At 57.0% G+C, this 16,273-nt stretch overlaps 1 protein-coding gene across 2 annotated transcripts; it reads left to right on the plus strand.

Moving 5' to 3' along the window:
• Window positions 1-276: 276 nt before the first annotated feature.
• Window positions 277-10,156, plus strand: C5AR1 (complement C5a receptor 1). Of its 2 annotated transcripts, none has more exons than XM_040977873.1 (2): window positions 277-411; window positions 9,032-10,156. In XM_040977873.1, exon 2 carries the CDS (start codon window positions 9,039-9,041, stop codon window positions 10,059-10,061), a length of 1,023 nt encoding a protein of 340 aa, XP_040833807.1. In that variant the 5' UTR covers window positions 277-411; window positions 9,032-9,038; the 3' UTR covers window positions 10,062-10,156. The 2 variants fall into 2 exon arrangements, with proteins under 2 accessions (XP_040833807.1, XP_040833806.1); XM_040977872.1 differs by lacking the exon at window positions 277-411 and adding an exon at window positions 5,307-5,334.
• The last annotated feature ends 6,117 nt before the right edge of the window (window positions 10,157-16,273 follow it).

Here is a 16,273-nt window from a genome sequence, read left to right on the forward strand (position 1 = left end):
AAAATATACCCCAGCGCTGCCCCTGCCACCCGCTAGGGGAACCAGCTGGGGTCTGAGACTCCCGCCCTTCTCCTGATTCCAACAGAGCCGCTGAGCCTGTCTCTACAAGCTGGGCTTCCAGAAGGAAAGAATCAGCTTCAACTGGGGAAACCGAGGCTGGGCTGAGCCCGGGCAGGGGCAGGCTCCGCCCTGGCTCCGCCCTCCTGAGTCCAGGAGGAGGGCTCAGGGTGTCTTGGGGTGTGCCTTTGCCAGGGTGTCCAGCTTGGGTGTCCGGAGGCTTGGCCAATGAGAGCCCCGACGGTCATGAATGGTCATTTCCTCCGGGCACCTTCCCTTGGGTCTTGACAGATCACCACCCACCTGGGCAGGAGGCGTCTCGGCCTTCGGGGAGCCCCAGAGAGCCCACGAGTGGTGAGTTTGGGTGATTTGGGGTGTGGGGTTAGAGACCCTCTTCATGCTGTCTCCTGCTTGGCCCTCCTTTCTCTGTCCCCATGTGAGAGCGTCACCCCGGCCCCCGGAGCTGGGGGGAGGCTAAGGAAAAGCTCACCCTGGGTCTGGGGGAGCCACAGTGTCTCCCTGCCTCCTCGCCCTCCGGAGGTGGTGCTGGGCCGTTGAGGGGTTTCCCTAGGGAGGAAACTCCTGGGCCAGTGGGGACCGCAGTGGCAGATGGCAGAGACCGAGCTGGGGGAAGGCTGGGGGACCACCAAAGCCACTTCCCTCCCCTGACTCTGTGGAGGTGTTCTGAATCAGGGTGGGAAAGCTGAGGCCCAGCAGATGGCCTGGTCCCACCTGGGGGATAAGGAAAAACCAGCCCTGCTGAGCCCGCGTGGGCCCCCTGTCCCGGCCGGGACCCCTGCACCTGCTCTCAGCACCTGCTCAGCCGTGGGTCCCTGCCTTCCTCATCTTCGAGAAAGAGGAAACATCGCGGGCTGGCTGGCGGAGGAGCAGTGGGAAGGAAGAGGGGCTGGACCAGGGATGTTGCTTCATCCTGCTTTCCTCCCTCCCCTGCCAGGTCTCACTTGAGCAAGGTTGACTTGCGCAGCACAGCCAGCCAGGCATCACTTTGATTTTTTTTTTCTTAAGATTAATTTATTTTTATTGGAAAATCTGATACAGGAGAGAGACAAAGATCTTCCATCCACTGCTTCACTCCCCAAATGGCCACAGTGGCAAGAACTGAGCCGATCCGAAGCCAGGAGCCAGGAGCTTCGTCCGGGTCTCCCACACGAGTGCAGAGTCCCAAGGCTTTGGGGCTGTCCTTGACTGCTTTCCCAGGCCACAAGCAGGGAGCTGGATGGGAAGTGGGGCTGCCAGGATTCGAACCGGTGCCTGCATAGGATCCCAGCAGTTGCAAGATGAGGCTGTAGGCACGGAGCCCTCGTGCCGGGATCAGCTTGGATTTTTTTTTACTAAGCCATTTCCCAAAATAGGCAAGAGTGCTCAGCGCTGCCCAGCCTGGGCCCGGTGCCCTGGTCCCCAGAGGCAAGCCGGGGCATCTCTCTGTGGCAGATCCTTCCTGCGGTTGTCTAAAGTTGCTTAGGGGCGGCGTGGGCAGGAGCTTGTGGGGGGACCTGCCTTCACCTTTTGTTTTCTTAATTTTTATTTTAAAATATGTAAATGATTATTTTTCATTTCTGTGCACTTGAAAGTTAGAGTAATATGGAGAGAGAGACAGAAGGAGAGAGAGGGAAAGAGGAAGAAAGGAGAGAGGAAGGGGAAGAGAGAGAGAGATGGAAAGAGAGAGACAGAGAGAACAGGAGAGAAGGGGAGAGAGACAGAATCTTCCATCTGTTGGTTCATTCCCTCAAACACCCACAGCTGCCAGAGCTGGGCCAGGCTGAAGCCAGGAGCCAGGAGCACCCCTGGGGTTCAAGCCCTGCAATCTCGCCTGAGAACTGGAGCGGCCCAGCCTGAGCCAGTTCCTCCACACTCCCTCCTAGGCTGGGGGTGTTGCAAGCAGCGGGTTGACTCACCACGCCATCAGGCGGGCCCTGCTGCTGGTCAGACCTGCTGTCCCCAGGGGAGGTCTGACCCCCAGCCCCGCTCAGGGGAGCCTGGGGTGGTTCCCAGAATTTTGTCTTCATTGCCGCTCTTCCTGTTCACGCCTTGGGCTTGAGCAGTCTGCGTTTCCAGAATTGCAAATGCCAAGTTGGAGGTCTGGGCCCCTGCCAAGGTCTGTCCGTGCCGCGGGTCCCCTCACCTGCACCACAGCGCCATGCTCCACGTCTCTGCCAGCATGGGAGCAAAGGACTGGAGACCTCTCTTTGTATCTAGCTTTTTCTAGGAAAGGTAGAGAGAGGAGAGGGAGGGACAGGTGGATGGATCGTCCGTCTGCTGGGTCACTCCTGCATACCCACAGCAGCCAGGGCTGGGGCAGGTAGAAGCCGGGAGCCTGGAATGCTATCTCCATGGGAACTGGAGCAGCCGGGACTTGAACCAGTACTCAAGCAGGATGCCAATACTGCCCGTGGCGGCTTAACTTTCAGGACCAGAAAGCTGGCTCCTTTGAGTTTGAAAAATGTGTTAGTGGCTAAGAGGGTCCCCATGCCAGCTAGGCTCAGCTGCCATGGAAGCTCCAGGCACACCCTGGCAGGCAGCTGTGAGGGCTGCAGGGCTGGGGCCCTGCCCTACACAGGGAAGCCTAGCTGGAGTTCTGCTGGCGTCAGCCTGACCTTGTCCCAGCTGTCTGCCACAGCATGTGGGGAGTGAGCCAGCAGATAGAAACTCCGCTGCTGACATCGCAATAAGAAGGATAAGGTCTCCTTGCTTATCAATGTGTACAGACTTCTCCTGTCAAAGATTGAGAAGATTCGAGAACAGAACCTGAGTCGGGTGCCTGTCCAGCCCTCGTGCTCTGTCATGGTCCTGTGGCTTCTTTAGTGAGCTCAGAAACAGGAAGGGCGATGATATTCGAGGCAGGTGCTTGGCGCGGTGGCTCCTGTTACGTTTAGGACTTTAGGGTTCAAAGAAGACAGAGAGGAGGCTAGTTAGAGAAAACTTCATTTTAGGGGAGGATGGACATAAGGAGGGACTGAAAACAGGAGGGTTAAACTTGTCTGGATAAGGGTTGGGGTTTTTATTTTATAAGATTTATCTTTTCGGAAATTTAGAGAGGATCTTCCATCCACTGGCTCACTCCCCAGATGGTTGTAACAGCTGGAGCTGGGCCCGTTGGAAGCCAAGAAGCAGGTGCTTCATCTGGGTCTCCCGCATAGGTGCTGGGACCCAAGCACTTGGGCCATCCTTCGCTGCCTTCCCAGGCACGGTAGCAAGGCGCTGGATCGGAAGTGGAGCAGCCGGGATGCTAACCGGCGTCTTTTTGGGATGCTGGCTCCGCAGGCGATGGCTTTGTCTGGCCCTCAGGGCCCTTTTCCGGGCTGCCTGCTGCAGACGGTGGAGGGCACCAGGTGGACCCTGATGAGGTGGGGACGGCAGACAGGCCCCTCGGTGAGGTTCACAGGACATTGTCCCAGCTATGCCGGTGTTTCTGGAGAGACCACATCGAACGTATCTTCCAAGCGTTATTGCGTCTCTTTGCGCCCAGTTCTATAGGGGCCAGGAGCCCAGGCCCTGCGACCCAGCGGATCTTGTCAGTGACGATGGCTCGGGACAGCTTTGTCTCATATCTGAGGCCCTGGCTTTGAGTCAGCACCTTGCTCACGACTCCGGCTCCCTGCCGACGCATTCCTGGGAGACAGCCATGGCTCACGTGGCTGGACCCCTGACAGTCAGCTGGGAGACCCGATGGGGCGCCTGGCTGGCTCTTGGTTTCAGACCTGACCTACCATGGTGGGTGCCAGCCCCGGCCCCTGCAGGTGTTTGGGGAGTGAGCCAGCAGCTTGAAAGATCTCTGTGTGTCTCTTTGTGTGTCGCCTGGGCGGGGCACCTGTCATCTGGGTCCATAGTTGCCACCACGGCCAAGGCCAGTAGACAGCGGAAAGTCCAGGAAGGGGAGGGGCTTCCGTACTTACCATTCAGCCTTCTGGCTGAGGACAACCAGGCCTCTTCCTCATCCTCCCCAACTCCTCCTCCGTGTCACTCCCACCCAGCCTTAGGTCTTGGGGGACAGGGCTGCTGGAGCCAATGGGGGGGTGACAAAGCTGCTGGAGCCAATGGGGGGGTGACAAGGCTGCTGGAGCCAATGGGGGGGTGACAAAACTGCTGGAGCCAATGGGGGGGTGACAAAGCTGCTGGAGCCAGTGGCGAGGAGTGGGGGACAGGGTTGCTGGAGCCAGAGGGGCGCAAGGGAGGCAGTTGGTGGGAAACCAGCACACCAGCATCTGCCCATGAGATGCCCCTGGAGCCTGGCCGGGCCACTCAGGGTCCCCTTGGAGGCCTCAGTGTGGACTGCCCATTGCGGTGGCCGCTGGTGCCAGGTGGCCACATCAACTTCCATCAGTACAAAATACCGAGCGTTGGAATCTGCGGGTGTGCTGGCTCCGAAGGCACCTGTGGCCGTTGGGGGTTGCCGCCTTGGGTCAGATGGCCAGAGGGCACCTCACAGGAAGCGCTGTTGGAGGCCACGTGCCAGGCTGGACTTGCTGAGCTCTCTCTCCTTGTGGACTGTGATGGGGAGGGGGTGGTAGGGGAGTCAATACCAAAACCCTGCAAAAAGGTTCATGTTCAATGCTTAAATCCTCCCCTTGCAAAGCACCTGGATTCCATTTGGGTGCCGGTTCTAATCCCGGCGGCCCCGCTTCCCATCCAGCTCCCTGCTTGTAGTCTGGGAAAGCAGGGAAGGACAGCCCAAAGCCTTGGGACCCTGCATCTGCATGGGAGATCCAGAAGAATTTCCTGGCTCCTGGCTTCGGAGTAGCTCAGCTCTGGCCATTGTGACCACCTGGGGAGTGAAGCAATGGCTGGAAAATCTGTCTGCCTTGTTTTTTCTTGCTTCGTAAACCTGATCTGCCTTCCCCAGCTCCATCGCCCAACTCTGGCTTGCTGCTGGGTGGCTGCTGGGTGGCTGCTGGGAGCCAGTGGGCCTGGCTCCTGCCATCCACGCGGGAGATCAGGGTGAGTTCCCGTGCTCCTGCTGGGAACCTCTGGGCGCTGAGCCAGCTTTCCACACCCTTGCCAACAGCAGCCCAGATCTGGAAATGCCATGAAAAGATAATATTCATTTTAGTGCCAAAAAAGCTTAAAACCCAAGTGATACTTTTTTAATAATACTTATTTTTAAAAAAATATTTATTTTATTTCCAGGTGAAAGGCAGAGTTATCGAGAGACAGAGAGAATTCTTCTGTCCGCTGGTTCACCCCTCTAGTGGCGCCAACAGCCAGAGCTAAGCCGATCCACAGGCAGGAGCCAGTAGCCTCCTCTGGGTCTCCACGCAGGTACGGGCCCAAGAACCTTCGCCATCCCATGCTGTCTCCTCTGCCCATTGGCAGGCATGTGGACGCTTTGGCGCAGAGGGCTGACTGTTTTATTCCACACCCTTTTCTGTGAGTCACTAACTGCCACAGCTTTGGATCCAAGAACAACAGAAGTGCATGGGGGCCCCAGCTGTCCTGGCCGAGGCCCTGCCTCTCCCACTTCCCTCTGGCTGGGGGACAAATAGCATCATGAAGTTTTGGAACTAGGCTGCGTGTGCCTACACTCCCAGGCTCACACGCACACAGGCGCATACAGAGGTGGCGGGAAGCGTTAGCCGGGGTCTCTCCCTGCGCAGGGTGAGGACTAGCCGAAGTTTGGAAGTCCCTCCACCAGCCCCGACAGCTGCAGCTTCCTCCTTCTCTCTGCAAGCCGCCTAGCATGGGTAGTGGGCCACGGTTAGCGCAGCCACTGCCCTCTCCCTGGATGCCTGGGTGATTTCCAGTTTCAGGGGATTTGCTGAGCTGTTGGCACTGGGAAGGGCCCAGAAGCCGCAGCGTGTTCTAGTCAGCATCTTCCCTGGGACCCGGTGAGGTCAGGGCAGGGAGAGGCCCCAGTGACTTCACAGCAGAGGGGAAGAGGGGCCATCAGCTGATGAGGGAGTGACTCACGCACAAGGAGGGGGTGCTCTGAGTCACGGCACTTTTGGGAAACAAACCCGCAGAGGCAAAGGCTGGGATTGCAGGCTGGCACTGTGGCACAGTGGGTAAAGCCTCTGGCTGTGGTGCTGGCATCCCATATAGGATGTTTGCTGCTCCCACTTCCGATCCAGCTCCCTGCTAGTGCACTTGGGAAGGCTGTGGAGGACGGGCCAAGGGCTTGGGCCTCTGCCCCGCCACGGGGCCTCCCGAATCGGGGTGCGTCCTACCAGCCTGCAGCTCTGTACCACCTGTGCCCCTTCCTTGGCCCTTTGGGCTGAGCTCTGTCAGGCCTGCTGGTGGAAGGATTCCAGATGCTTCAACTTTCCGGTGTGGCTGATTTTCAAGCATGCAGAAAATGCAGGAATAAAACCGAACGTTCTTATCGGCATTTTACCCAGAGTCCCCACCATTATCCGACCACCTCCCCCCACCCAGCCACTCATCCCCCCACCCAGCCACTCATCCCCCCACCCAGCCACTCACCCATCTGTTTATGACCTACTGTCACCTGTCCAGCCACCTCTCCTCCGCCGATGGATGAAGGCACCAATCCATCAACCATCCATCCCGCTGTGAACCCAACCATCTGTCTATATCCCAGCCATCCATCTAGTATCTATCATCCGTACGATTTTTTTTTATTTTAGTTTTTTTATCACCAATACAATTTCATTTACAGTTCATTTATCCAACCCTGTATCATCCATCTCCGTCTATTGGCCATCCATCCATATCTAGCTATTTGTCATCTATAATGTATCACCTATTCATCCATCATCTGCCCATCCATCCAGCCATCCATCCAGCCAGCCATCTCTCTCTCCCTTCTATCCAGGTCTATCAGAGCTCCAACATGCCCCCAGGCCCTCCACCCACCTCTGACTACCTGAGCTGAGAGGAAGTTCCCAAGAGCCAGCAGGTGCAATTGCAGGAGCTTGGCCCAGACATAGGAAGCTCAGCGTCAGGTCCAGTGCTGTTGTCCAGGCCGCAGACCATTCGAGGGGCCCAACAACACCTATTACAGTGAAGTTGTATTTCCTGCTCCAGGTTCCTGGCCACGGCTCTGGCTTCCTGGCTGCTGCTCCAGGTTCCTGGCCACGGCTCTGGCTTCCTGGCTGCTGCTCCAGGTTCCTGGCCGCGGCTCTGGCTTCCTGGCTGCTGCTCCAGGTTCCTGGCTGCTGCTCCGCGTTCCTGGCCGCGGCTCTGGCTTCCTGGCTGCTGCTCCAGGTTCCTGGCCGCGGCTCTGGCTTCCTGGCTGCTGCTCCAGGTTCCTGGCTGCTGCTCCGCGTTCCTGGCCGCGGCTCTGGCTTCCTGGCTGCTGCTCCAGGTTCCTGGCCGCGGCTCTGGCTTCCTGGCTGCTGCTCCAGGTTCCTGGCCGCGGCTCTGGCTTCCTGGCTGCTGCTCCAGGTTCCTGGCCGCGGCTCCAGGTTCCTGGCTGCTGCTCCGCGTTCCTGGCCGCTGCTCCAGGTTCCTGGCCGCGGCTCCAGGCTGTACCAGGCGTCCTGACGTTGTAGTCTCCAGTCACTTCTTAATCTGCATGATATTAAAAAAAATATCAACTAAAATCCAAATGATTCACCTTTTAAGTTGCATTCATTTGTTCCTTCGTGAGGCAGACAGCGATCCCATTTTTGGCTACATTTTTGTTTAAATGCTGCCCACGGCCAGAGCTGGACCAGGGTGAACCGGGGGCTGGGGCTCACATGGGTCGAGGGAAGCCAGTGGCCTGAGCCGTCACCTTCTGCGTCCCAGGGACTGCGCTGGCAGGAAGCTGGGGTCAGGAGCCGGGCTGGGCATTGGCAGAGGCCGCCTGCGGTGGGAGGTGGCCATCTTCACTTCTGGGAGTGAGGCAGAGAGAGAGAGAGAGAGAGAGAGAGAACTGACATCTGCCAGCCGCGTTGTTCCCATTGCAATGAGCCTTCTTCTATGTTCTCCCTCCTCTTCTCAGCCAACCTGCAGTCAGAGTCACAGCGTTAGCCACACCCACTGCCTGGTTGGCCCCAGGGTGAGAGTGGCTGCAAGGGGGCACAGATCAGAGCCCCCTGGGGCACCTGGCATCCGGGGAGAGCGCAGCGTAGTGACTGCAGGCCTTCTGTGTGCCAAGGCACTGCTCATTGCTCACGGAACCTCGCTGCAGGGCAGGCATGCTCAGTGCCTAACCGTCCATCTGCGTGTACAGGTGCCATACGAGTCCAGCTCTGAACGGGATGACCACAAGGGTCTCCCGCGTGGGTGTGGGGGCCCAAGCACTTCGGCCAACGTCATCTGCTTTCCCAGGTGCATCAACAGGGAGCTGGAGCAGCTGGAATTCGAACTGCCATCCATATAGGAGGCTGATAGAGGCTTAGCTTGCTACACTGTGGCACTGGCCTCATGCTTGCTTTACTGTGAACTAATATACATTTACACATTGGTGTGTGTTGCTGAATCATGGCTGGACTGTGGCTAGGAGGGACCACTCAAGCTGTCATTGCATTACTTGTAAAGAATTCCCCGACAACACTGAAAAAAAAAATCCCTTGTTTTCTTGTCCCTGCCTTTTTTTCCTCTTTATTTCAGAAGGAGAGACAGATTGAACACACACACACGCACACGCAGATCTTCCATCTGCTGCTTCACTCCCTGGTGCCCACGATGGCCAGGACTGGACCGGGCACAAGCTGGGAGCCCAGAACTCATTCCAGCCATCCCCGGGAGGCGGTGGGGGGCGGGCGGGGGGGAGGGCGGGCAGGGATTCAGCTACTGGTACCAGCACCTGCTGCTTCTTGGGCTGCATGCTAGCCAGAAACTGGAACTGGGAGTGGAGCCGGCCCCAGATCTGTGGAAAGTGGGCCAGGCACATGCCCCAAGCATTCTGATATTTTACTAGGGGGCTTAGCCCCAGCTACCTCAGCCCTCAGCACCCCTATTTCTGTGGGGGCATGAGCCAGACGGAGGGCTGGAAAGCCATGTGGCTGGGGCCAAAACCGCGGGTGTGGAACGTGGGGTGAGACCTGAGACTCATACTATTATTCCACATAGGAGCCATGGATAACATCACTGAATACCCGGAATATGGAACCCTGGACCCTCCCCTCAAGGTTAACCCTTCCCATCACCGGCACCCACTGGATGTTATAGCCTTGGTCATCTACACAGCTGTCTTCCTGGTGGGTGTGCCAGGCAATGCCCTGGTGGTGTGGGTGACGGCACAGGAGGCCAAGCGAGTCATCAATGCCATCTGGTTCCTCAATCTGGCCGTGGCCGACCTCCTGTCGTGCCTGGCACTGCCCGTCTTGTTCGTGACCAGCATCCGGGACGGGCACTGGTCCTTGGGCGAGGCCGCCTGTCGCATCCTGCCCTCTCTCATCTTGCTCAACTTGTATGCCAGTGTCCTGCTCCTGGCCACCATCAGCGCCGACCGCTTCTTGTTGGTGTTCAACCCCATCTGGTGCCAGAAATTCCGAGGGGCCCGCTTAGCTTGGCTGCTCTGTGGCCTGGCCTGGGCCCTGGCTTTGGTCTTGACTATCCCCTCCTTCCTGTACCGGTCACTGTCGGAGGAGCACTTTCCACCCAAGACGTCTTGTGGTGTGAACTATGGGCTCGACGGCAAGCACAAGGAGAAGGTGGTGGCCATGATGCGGCTGGTCCTGGGCTTCCTGTTGCCACTGTTGACGCTCAGCATTTGCTACACCTTCCTCCTGCTGCGGACCTGGAGTCGCAAGGCCACACGCTCCGCCAAGACGCTCAAGGTGGTGGTGACCGTGGTGACCTGCTTCTTCATCCTCTGGCTGCCTTACCAAGTGACTGGCACGCTCATGGCCCTGCACCCCTCCCATTCCGCCACCTTCAAGGCGGCCTCCAAGATAGACTCTCTGTGTATCTCGCTGGCCTACGTCAACTGCTGCATCAACCCCGTCATCTACGTGGTCGCCGGGAAGACCCGCATCAGCAAGTCCCTCCCCAGCATCCTCCGCCACGTGCTGACCGAGGAGACCCCGAGCCGGGACAGCAAGTCGGTCACGCGCTCCACGGTGGACACCACGGCCGAGCGGTGCCAGGCGGTGTGAGCCAGGCCTCCGGGCCACTGTCTCCCCTGTGCCCGCTTCATCTCCTGCCCCCGCGTGCTCTGCTCTTGCTTATCTTTGTTGCAGGCCTGGTGGTTTCTCTCTGCGAGCCACCTCTTCCCCTTCCTTGGGGCCAAGGTCAGCTCTTCCTCCCCCTGGGACACCCCAAGGCTTTTGTAACACAGAGAAAAGACCAGCGGACGTGGCCCGCAAACAGCGTAGACGGGAGTGCCTACGAGGGCAGCTGAAGTGTCCACCCTCCGTGCATCCAGAACATTCTAAGATGGCACCTGGAGTCCTTAGGTCCCTGCCACCCATGTGGGAGACTCCGATCGCATTCTAGGCTTCTGGCTTCGGTGTGGTCCATCCTGTTGGCTGCTCTGAATATTTGGGGAGTGAACCAACCGTCGGGGGACTCTGTCTGCCTTTCAAATAAAGAAATAGGTTTTTCCAAACCTTCACAGTGCCATCTGCAGTGCGTACCCTCGCTTTCCTGACGCTGCTCTTTGGAGAACATGGGTTACTGAGCCTCAACGTGGTGTCTGCTCTGTAGCAGGCAGGAGCTCCTTAGGCGGCACCAGGAGCTGGCAGGTGCTTCAGCGTGTGGAGGGCAGGGTTACGAGGCAACGTGTGTGTTTTGTGAATGCTTAGGAGAGTTCAGGATGCACAAGGATGCACGCTGTCCCACGCGGAGACCAAGGCGTTTCCACGGAGGGCCCGGAGCCCCTTGGGTGTGGCTATACACGAGGAACCCGCAGCCACTTCCATGGGGACATGGAGGACACGCACACAACAGTGGCCTTGCAGAAGCTATTCTCCTGTTTGGACAGAGGGATAGCACACAGGTCTAAACAAACTGGTTAAAAAAAAAAAAAAGATCATGGAGGGCCTGGCGTGATGGCTCAGCAGTTAAATCCTTGCCTTGCATGCACTGGGATCCCGTACGGGCGCTGATTCATTTCCTGGCAGCCCCGCTTCCCATCCAGCTCCCTGCTTGTGGCCTGGGAAAGCAGTGGAGGACGGCCCAAAGGAAACTCCTGGTTCTTGGCTGTGGATGGGCTCAGCTCCAGCTGCCTGGGGAGTGAATCAGTGGGCAGAAGCTCCTTATGTCTCTCTTCTCTGTATATCTAATTTTCCAATAAAAATAAATACATCTTAACAAAATTGTTTCTCCTCCTTGAAGATCTCTTGTTTCAATAAAAATGAATAAATCTTTTTAAAAAATATGTTTATTGTTTTGCAGAAGTATTAAGTAGGAAAAAAAAGTAATAGTGATGCTTCGGGGTGAGGGAAGAGGTGTGGGGAAGTATGGTTTTGGGGTGGGTTAAGAGCAGGAGCCCCCCCAGCACTTCCCTCCCGGGGATTTGTTCCTCTGAAGCTTCTTGTGGGCCCAGTGCGATGGCTCAGTGGCTACATTCTTGCCTTGCAAGTGTCAAGATTCCACATGGACACCAGTTCGTGTTCTAACTGCCACACTTCCCATCCAGCTCCCTGCTTGTGGCCTGGGAAAGCAGTCGAGGACGGCCCAAAGCCTTGGGACCCTGCACCCGCGTGGGAGACCTGGAAGAAGCATCTGTGTCCTGGCTTCGGATCGGCTCAGCTCTGACTGTCGGCAGCTATTTGGGGAGTGAACCAGTGGATGGAAAATTTTTTTGTTTCTCCTTCTCTCTGTAAATCTGACTTTCCAATACAAATAAACAAACCTTTAAAAAAGAAATCCAAAGAAAACATCTTCTATTTGGAGGTCATCGCATATTCAGTGCAGTTTTGACAAAAACAGGAAACTCAAGGCTTGTGTCTCCAGCTGCGAAATTGCCGACCTGGGTACCTTGAGTGTGCTGCAGGGCATCTGGGCCCGCAGCCTGTGCGGCCACACCCCCTCCCTGCACCTGTCTCAGCCCTCTTCCTCACACTCCTCCTCTGCTGCGCTACAACCAGCAATCCACTTTCCTTTCTGTCATTTCCTCATTTTGAGCATGTTACTCAATGGAGTCATCCGGTGTGTCATCCTTTGTCCTAAAACAACATTGTGTGTCACAGCTGAACCATCACTGCAGCGACTTGGATGTGGCTTACAACATCAAACTGACTGCTTTGCCGTCTGATCACAGCGGCTGGCCTCGTGCCTGGACCAGCGAGACCGAGATCTGAATCACACGTGCACTTTGAGATTTGTTTTTATTTTTAGAAAAGATGTATTTACTTTTATTGGAAAGTCAGACGTACAGAGAGGGGGACAGACAGAGAGCAAGATCTTCTGTCCACTGAGTCACTCCCCAAGCGGCTGCAATGACTGGAGCTGGGCTGATCCGAAGCCAGGAGCCAGGAGCTTCTTCTGGGTCTCCGATGCGGGTACAGGGTCCCAAGGCCTTGGGCTGTCCTCCACTGCTTTCCCAGGCCACAGGCAGGGAGCTGGAAGGGAAGTGGAGCTGACGGGATTAGAACTGGTGCCCTTATGGGATCCCAGTGTACTCAAAGCTAGGACCTCAGCCACTAGGCCAAGCGCCGGGCCCTAACAAGAAGGTTTAAAGAGTGGAAAGAAATAGGCAGAGTGCCAGTGCTAAGGAGTATCAGGTAACGCTGCCTCCTGCGAAGCCGTGTCCGAGTCCTGACAGCTCGGCTTTTGAGCCTGCTCCCTGCGAAAGCTCCTGGGAAGAGTAACAGAGCATATTCCAAGTGCTCGGGCCCCTATCACCCATATGGGGGACCCCGACGCAGCCCCTGGCTCCTGGCTTCCACCTGGCCCAGGCCCAGCTGTTAGTGAACCACTGGGCTAAGCCGCGAGGCCCGTCAGGTGGCCACTGCTGTGGAATAAGCACACAGCAGCTGCCTCCCCTTCCTGGGGTTTCTACTTCTCTGTTTTCGGTTCCTTTCTGCCACCCACGCCGCAGAAACATGAACACTGCTCTGGGGTCTTTCAGGGACAGTGACCACATCCGTGTCACTTCTTTTCTCTCTGCTGTAAGAGAAATTGAAGTTGAACCCGGGGTTGCATGTATCGGCAACACCACAGTACGTAGAGAGGGTCCGGTAAGACCCACAGCGGCGGGCTCCCACTGCGGGGCGAGGAGCTTGTCCTATTGAAATGGGGTGACTGCCATAGCTCAGAACTCCTGCATTACAGGCACGTCTGCAAGGGTCTCGGGGGGGGTGAGGTCAATTCAGCAGGTGCTGTCTTCCTGGCTCCCGCTAAGGGGGACCCTGCAAGGCGCCAGGGATGGCTCAGGTGTCTGGGTCTCCGCCATCCAGCAGGAGACTCGGTTGGCATTCCCAGCTCCCAGGTTCAGCCCTGCTGACGGGGGCTTTGGAGGTGATTCTTGTATGGGTCCCCTGCCTGAACTCTGCTGTGACTGCAACGGCTGGAGCTGTGCCAATCCGAAGCCAGGAGCCAGGAGCTCTTCCAGGTCTCCCACACGGGTGTAGGGTCCCAAGGTTTTGAGCCATCCTCTATTGCTTTCCCAGGCCACAGGCAGGGAGCTGGATGGGAAGCATGACAGCCAAGATATAAACCAGCACCCATATAAATCCTGGTGCAAGCAAGGTGAGGACCCCAGCTACTAGGTCATCGTGCTGGACCCATAAATAAATCTTAAACAAACAGAAAGACAAATCAACCACAAAGACACAGTTTGAGCACCTGGCAGGGCAGGCACTGTGCTTGGCTGAGCACCCCAAGGCGCAGGTTGTGCTTGGGACAAGCTTTTCCCCTAGACCCATAGGCACCGGGGCAGACAGGGCCCCACAGGGGCAGACAGGGCCCCGCAGGGGCAGACAGGGCCCCGCAGGGAGTACGTGGGCTGCAGCTGCCTCCTGCCTTGGGCAGAGTCTCCTGGTCTACCCCCACTCCCCTGCCAGAACCACCCCCCCCATGGCTCCTCCCTCCCCAGCCAGCATCCTGGCCCCTTCCCCCCTCTAGCCTTCCTCTGCCTCTTCTGCTGTTTTTGGTTCTTTCCCTGTATTTCTTTACATTCCATTTGAAAGGCTGATATGCAGGAAGGGGGGGAGGGGGCGAAATAGTAGGTAGCTGGAGAGCCTCCATCCACTGGTTCCAGCATCTTGCATCATTCCTGCCCGTTCCTTCTTCTTGGCGCGCAGCCTGCCCTGGGGAGTCCGTTCTGATTTCCCCTTCCGCCTTCCCAGCCCTCATTCAGCACTTCCACTCCTGGTCATCCTCTAACCATCTCGATTTGGAGTGGGGCTTAGGGCACAGGCAGCCAGTCCTTCCCACCTGCCCATCCATGAGGGAAGGAACCTGGCCCCAAGTTGCAAGTTTCCACAAAGGTAGCCCCGGGACACTTTGGAGGCCTCTGTGTGGGGTCAACCAGCCCTGCCCAAAAGGGAAGTTTACTCAGTGCCAGGTCATTGCCAAATCTATTGTGGTTAGGTCAACAAGCTGCAAAGGGGAAGTGGAGGGGGACAGAAGTGGACGAGGGTTTTGGCTGAGTCAGCAGGCGTGCTCAGGGGGGTCCCCCACCCTGCCTCTGTACATCTCAGCTTTCACTAGCTCAGAGGCCTGGGCAGGGGGTGCAGCCCGGGGTGCCAAGGGTGCCCTCAGGCCTGGGTGGAACCAAAGCCTTTTCCTGAGTCTCCTGCCATGCAGTGGCCAGAGTGGCTCCGGCCCAGGGCCCTGCCGATCACACAAGTGTGACAGTAAGAGACAGGCAGAAAGACACTCTTGACAATGTATTTGAACTCAATGTATTTAAGATATCGTTACTACAGTATGTGACCCATACTCCAAAAAAGAAAAGATTTATTAATTTTTATTGGACAGTCAGATATACAGAGAGGAGGAGAGATAGAGGGGGAGATCCGTCCGATGAGTCCCTCCCCAAGTGGCTGCAACAGCCGGACCTGAGCCAATCCGAAGCCAGGAGCCAGGATCTTCTTCCAGGTCTCCCATGCAGGTGTAGGTGTTGCATCCAAACCCGGCTTTTGCCCAGGTGTGCAGCCCAGAGAACTCTGCCCAGCAGCGAGGTTTATTGAGGAGGCGGGTAAACAGACCAGCCGGCTGGGTCAGCTCGCCTTTGCTTCAGGGACGACCCCAAGGTGAGAGTTAGATGGGTTTTTATAGAAAGAGAGAGTTATACGGGAACTGGGTGAGTTGGACAGCCACAAGAGGCCGACATGGGGGACAGTGGGTGGACAGTGGGTGGTCCAGCAGCCACAGGAGGCTGCCCTGGGGGACAGTGGGTGGACAGTGGGTGGTCCAGCAGCCACAGGAGGCAGTCGTAGGAACAATGGGTGAGTAGCTCCTGCAATATTGATTCCTGGGACGAGGGTTGCTGGCAGGGCGTGCTAGCCCAGTGACCTGGCCCCCAAAGCAGGAAACTGGCAACCCATTTTGTACAGAAGCATGAAGAGCAGGTTAGCAAGCTCATGCAGGCCTGAACCAAAGTGACTCCATTTTGTGCATGGATTTTACACAGGGTCCCAAGTCTTTGGGCCGTCCTCTGCTGCCTCCCCAGGCCACAAGCAGGGAGCTGGATGGAAGGTGGAGCAGCCGGGACACGAAAGGGCACTATAGGGGATCCTGTTGCATTCCAGGTGAGGGTTTAGTCACAGAGCCATCATGCCAGGCCCTTTTCTTCTTCTTCTTTTTCAAAAAGATTAATGTTATTTCTTTGAAAGAATTACAGTGAAAAAGAGAATGAGTGATTTTCCCAAGTGGTCATCTGGTCTCCCTTGTGGGTAGCTGGGGTCATCTCCTGCCTGCCACAGCATAACTGAGTTTCCTGTTCCCAGAATCTCTCGCCATCCATATGCAAACATTCCCAAACCTCAAACGAGCTGGACTCCCACGGCCCTCTGGGCACAAGCAGTCTAGCTAAGAGAGGTGCCCCCTCATGCAGTGTGCCACACTCTGTTCTCTATGTTTCACTGCTGTTCACGCAGCTAGTGCAGACACTGCCCATTTCACAGATGCACAAGTTGAGGCAGAGAGGGGTTGAAACCTTACAGCCCTGCAGAGGGAGGCCTGGGACTTGAGCCTTGCCATTCAGTCTTGGGAATCCATGTTGTCTGCTGCTGTGAGCCGGGGGAGGAGGCTGAGGACCACCCTGGGAGCTGGGCACTTGGCACAGCCATCAGAGCCCTGGCTGGCACCGGGCGTTTGCTTGAGACCACGTAGCTCCTGAGAAGTAGTGGCCATGGCTCCGACCGGGGTCCCTGTCAGCTGTGTGGGAGAGGCACGTGGAGTCCCAGGCTCCTGGCTG

This window comes from Ochotona curzoniae, unplaced genomic scaffold (assembly GCF_017591425.1).
Source record: "Ochotona curzoniae isolate NIBS_2020 unplaced genomic scaffold, NIBS_Ocur_1.0 contig_2861, whole genome shotgun sequence".
In the NCBI taxonomy this organism is placed as follows: domain Eukaryota; kingdom Metazoa; phylum Chordata; class Mammalia; order Lagomorpha; family Ochotonidae; genus Ochotona; species Ochotona curzoniae.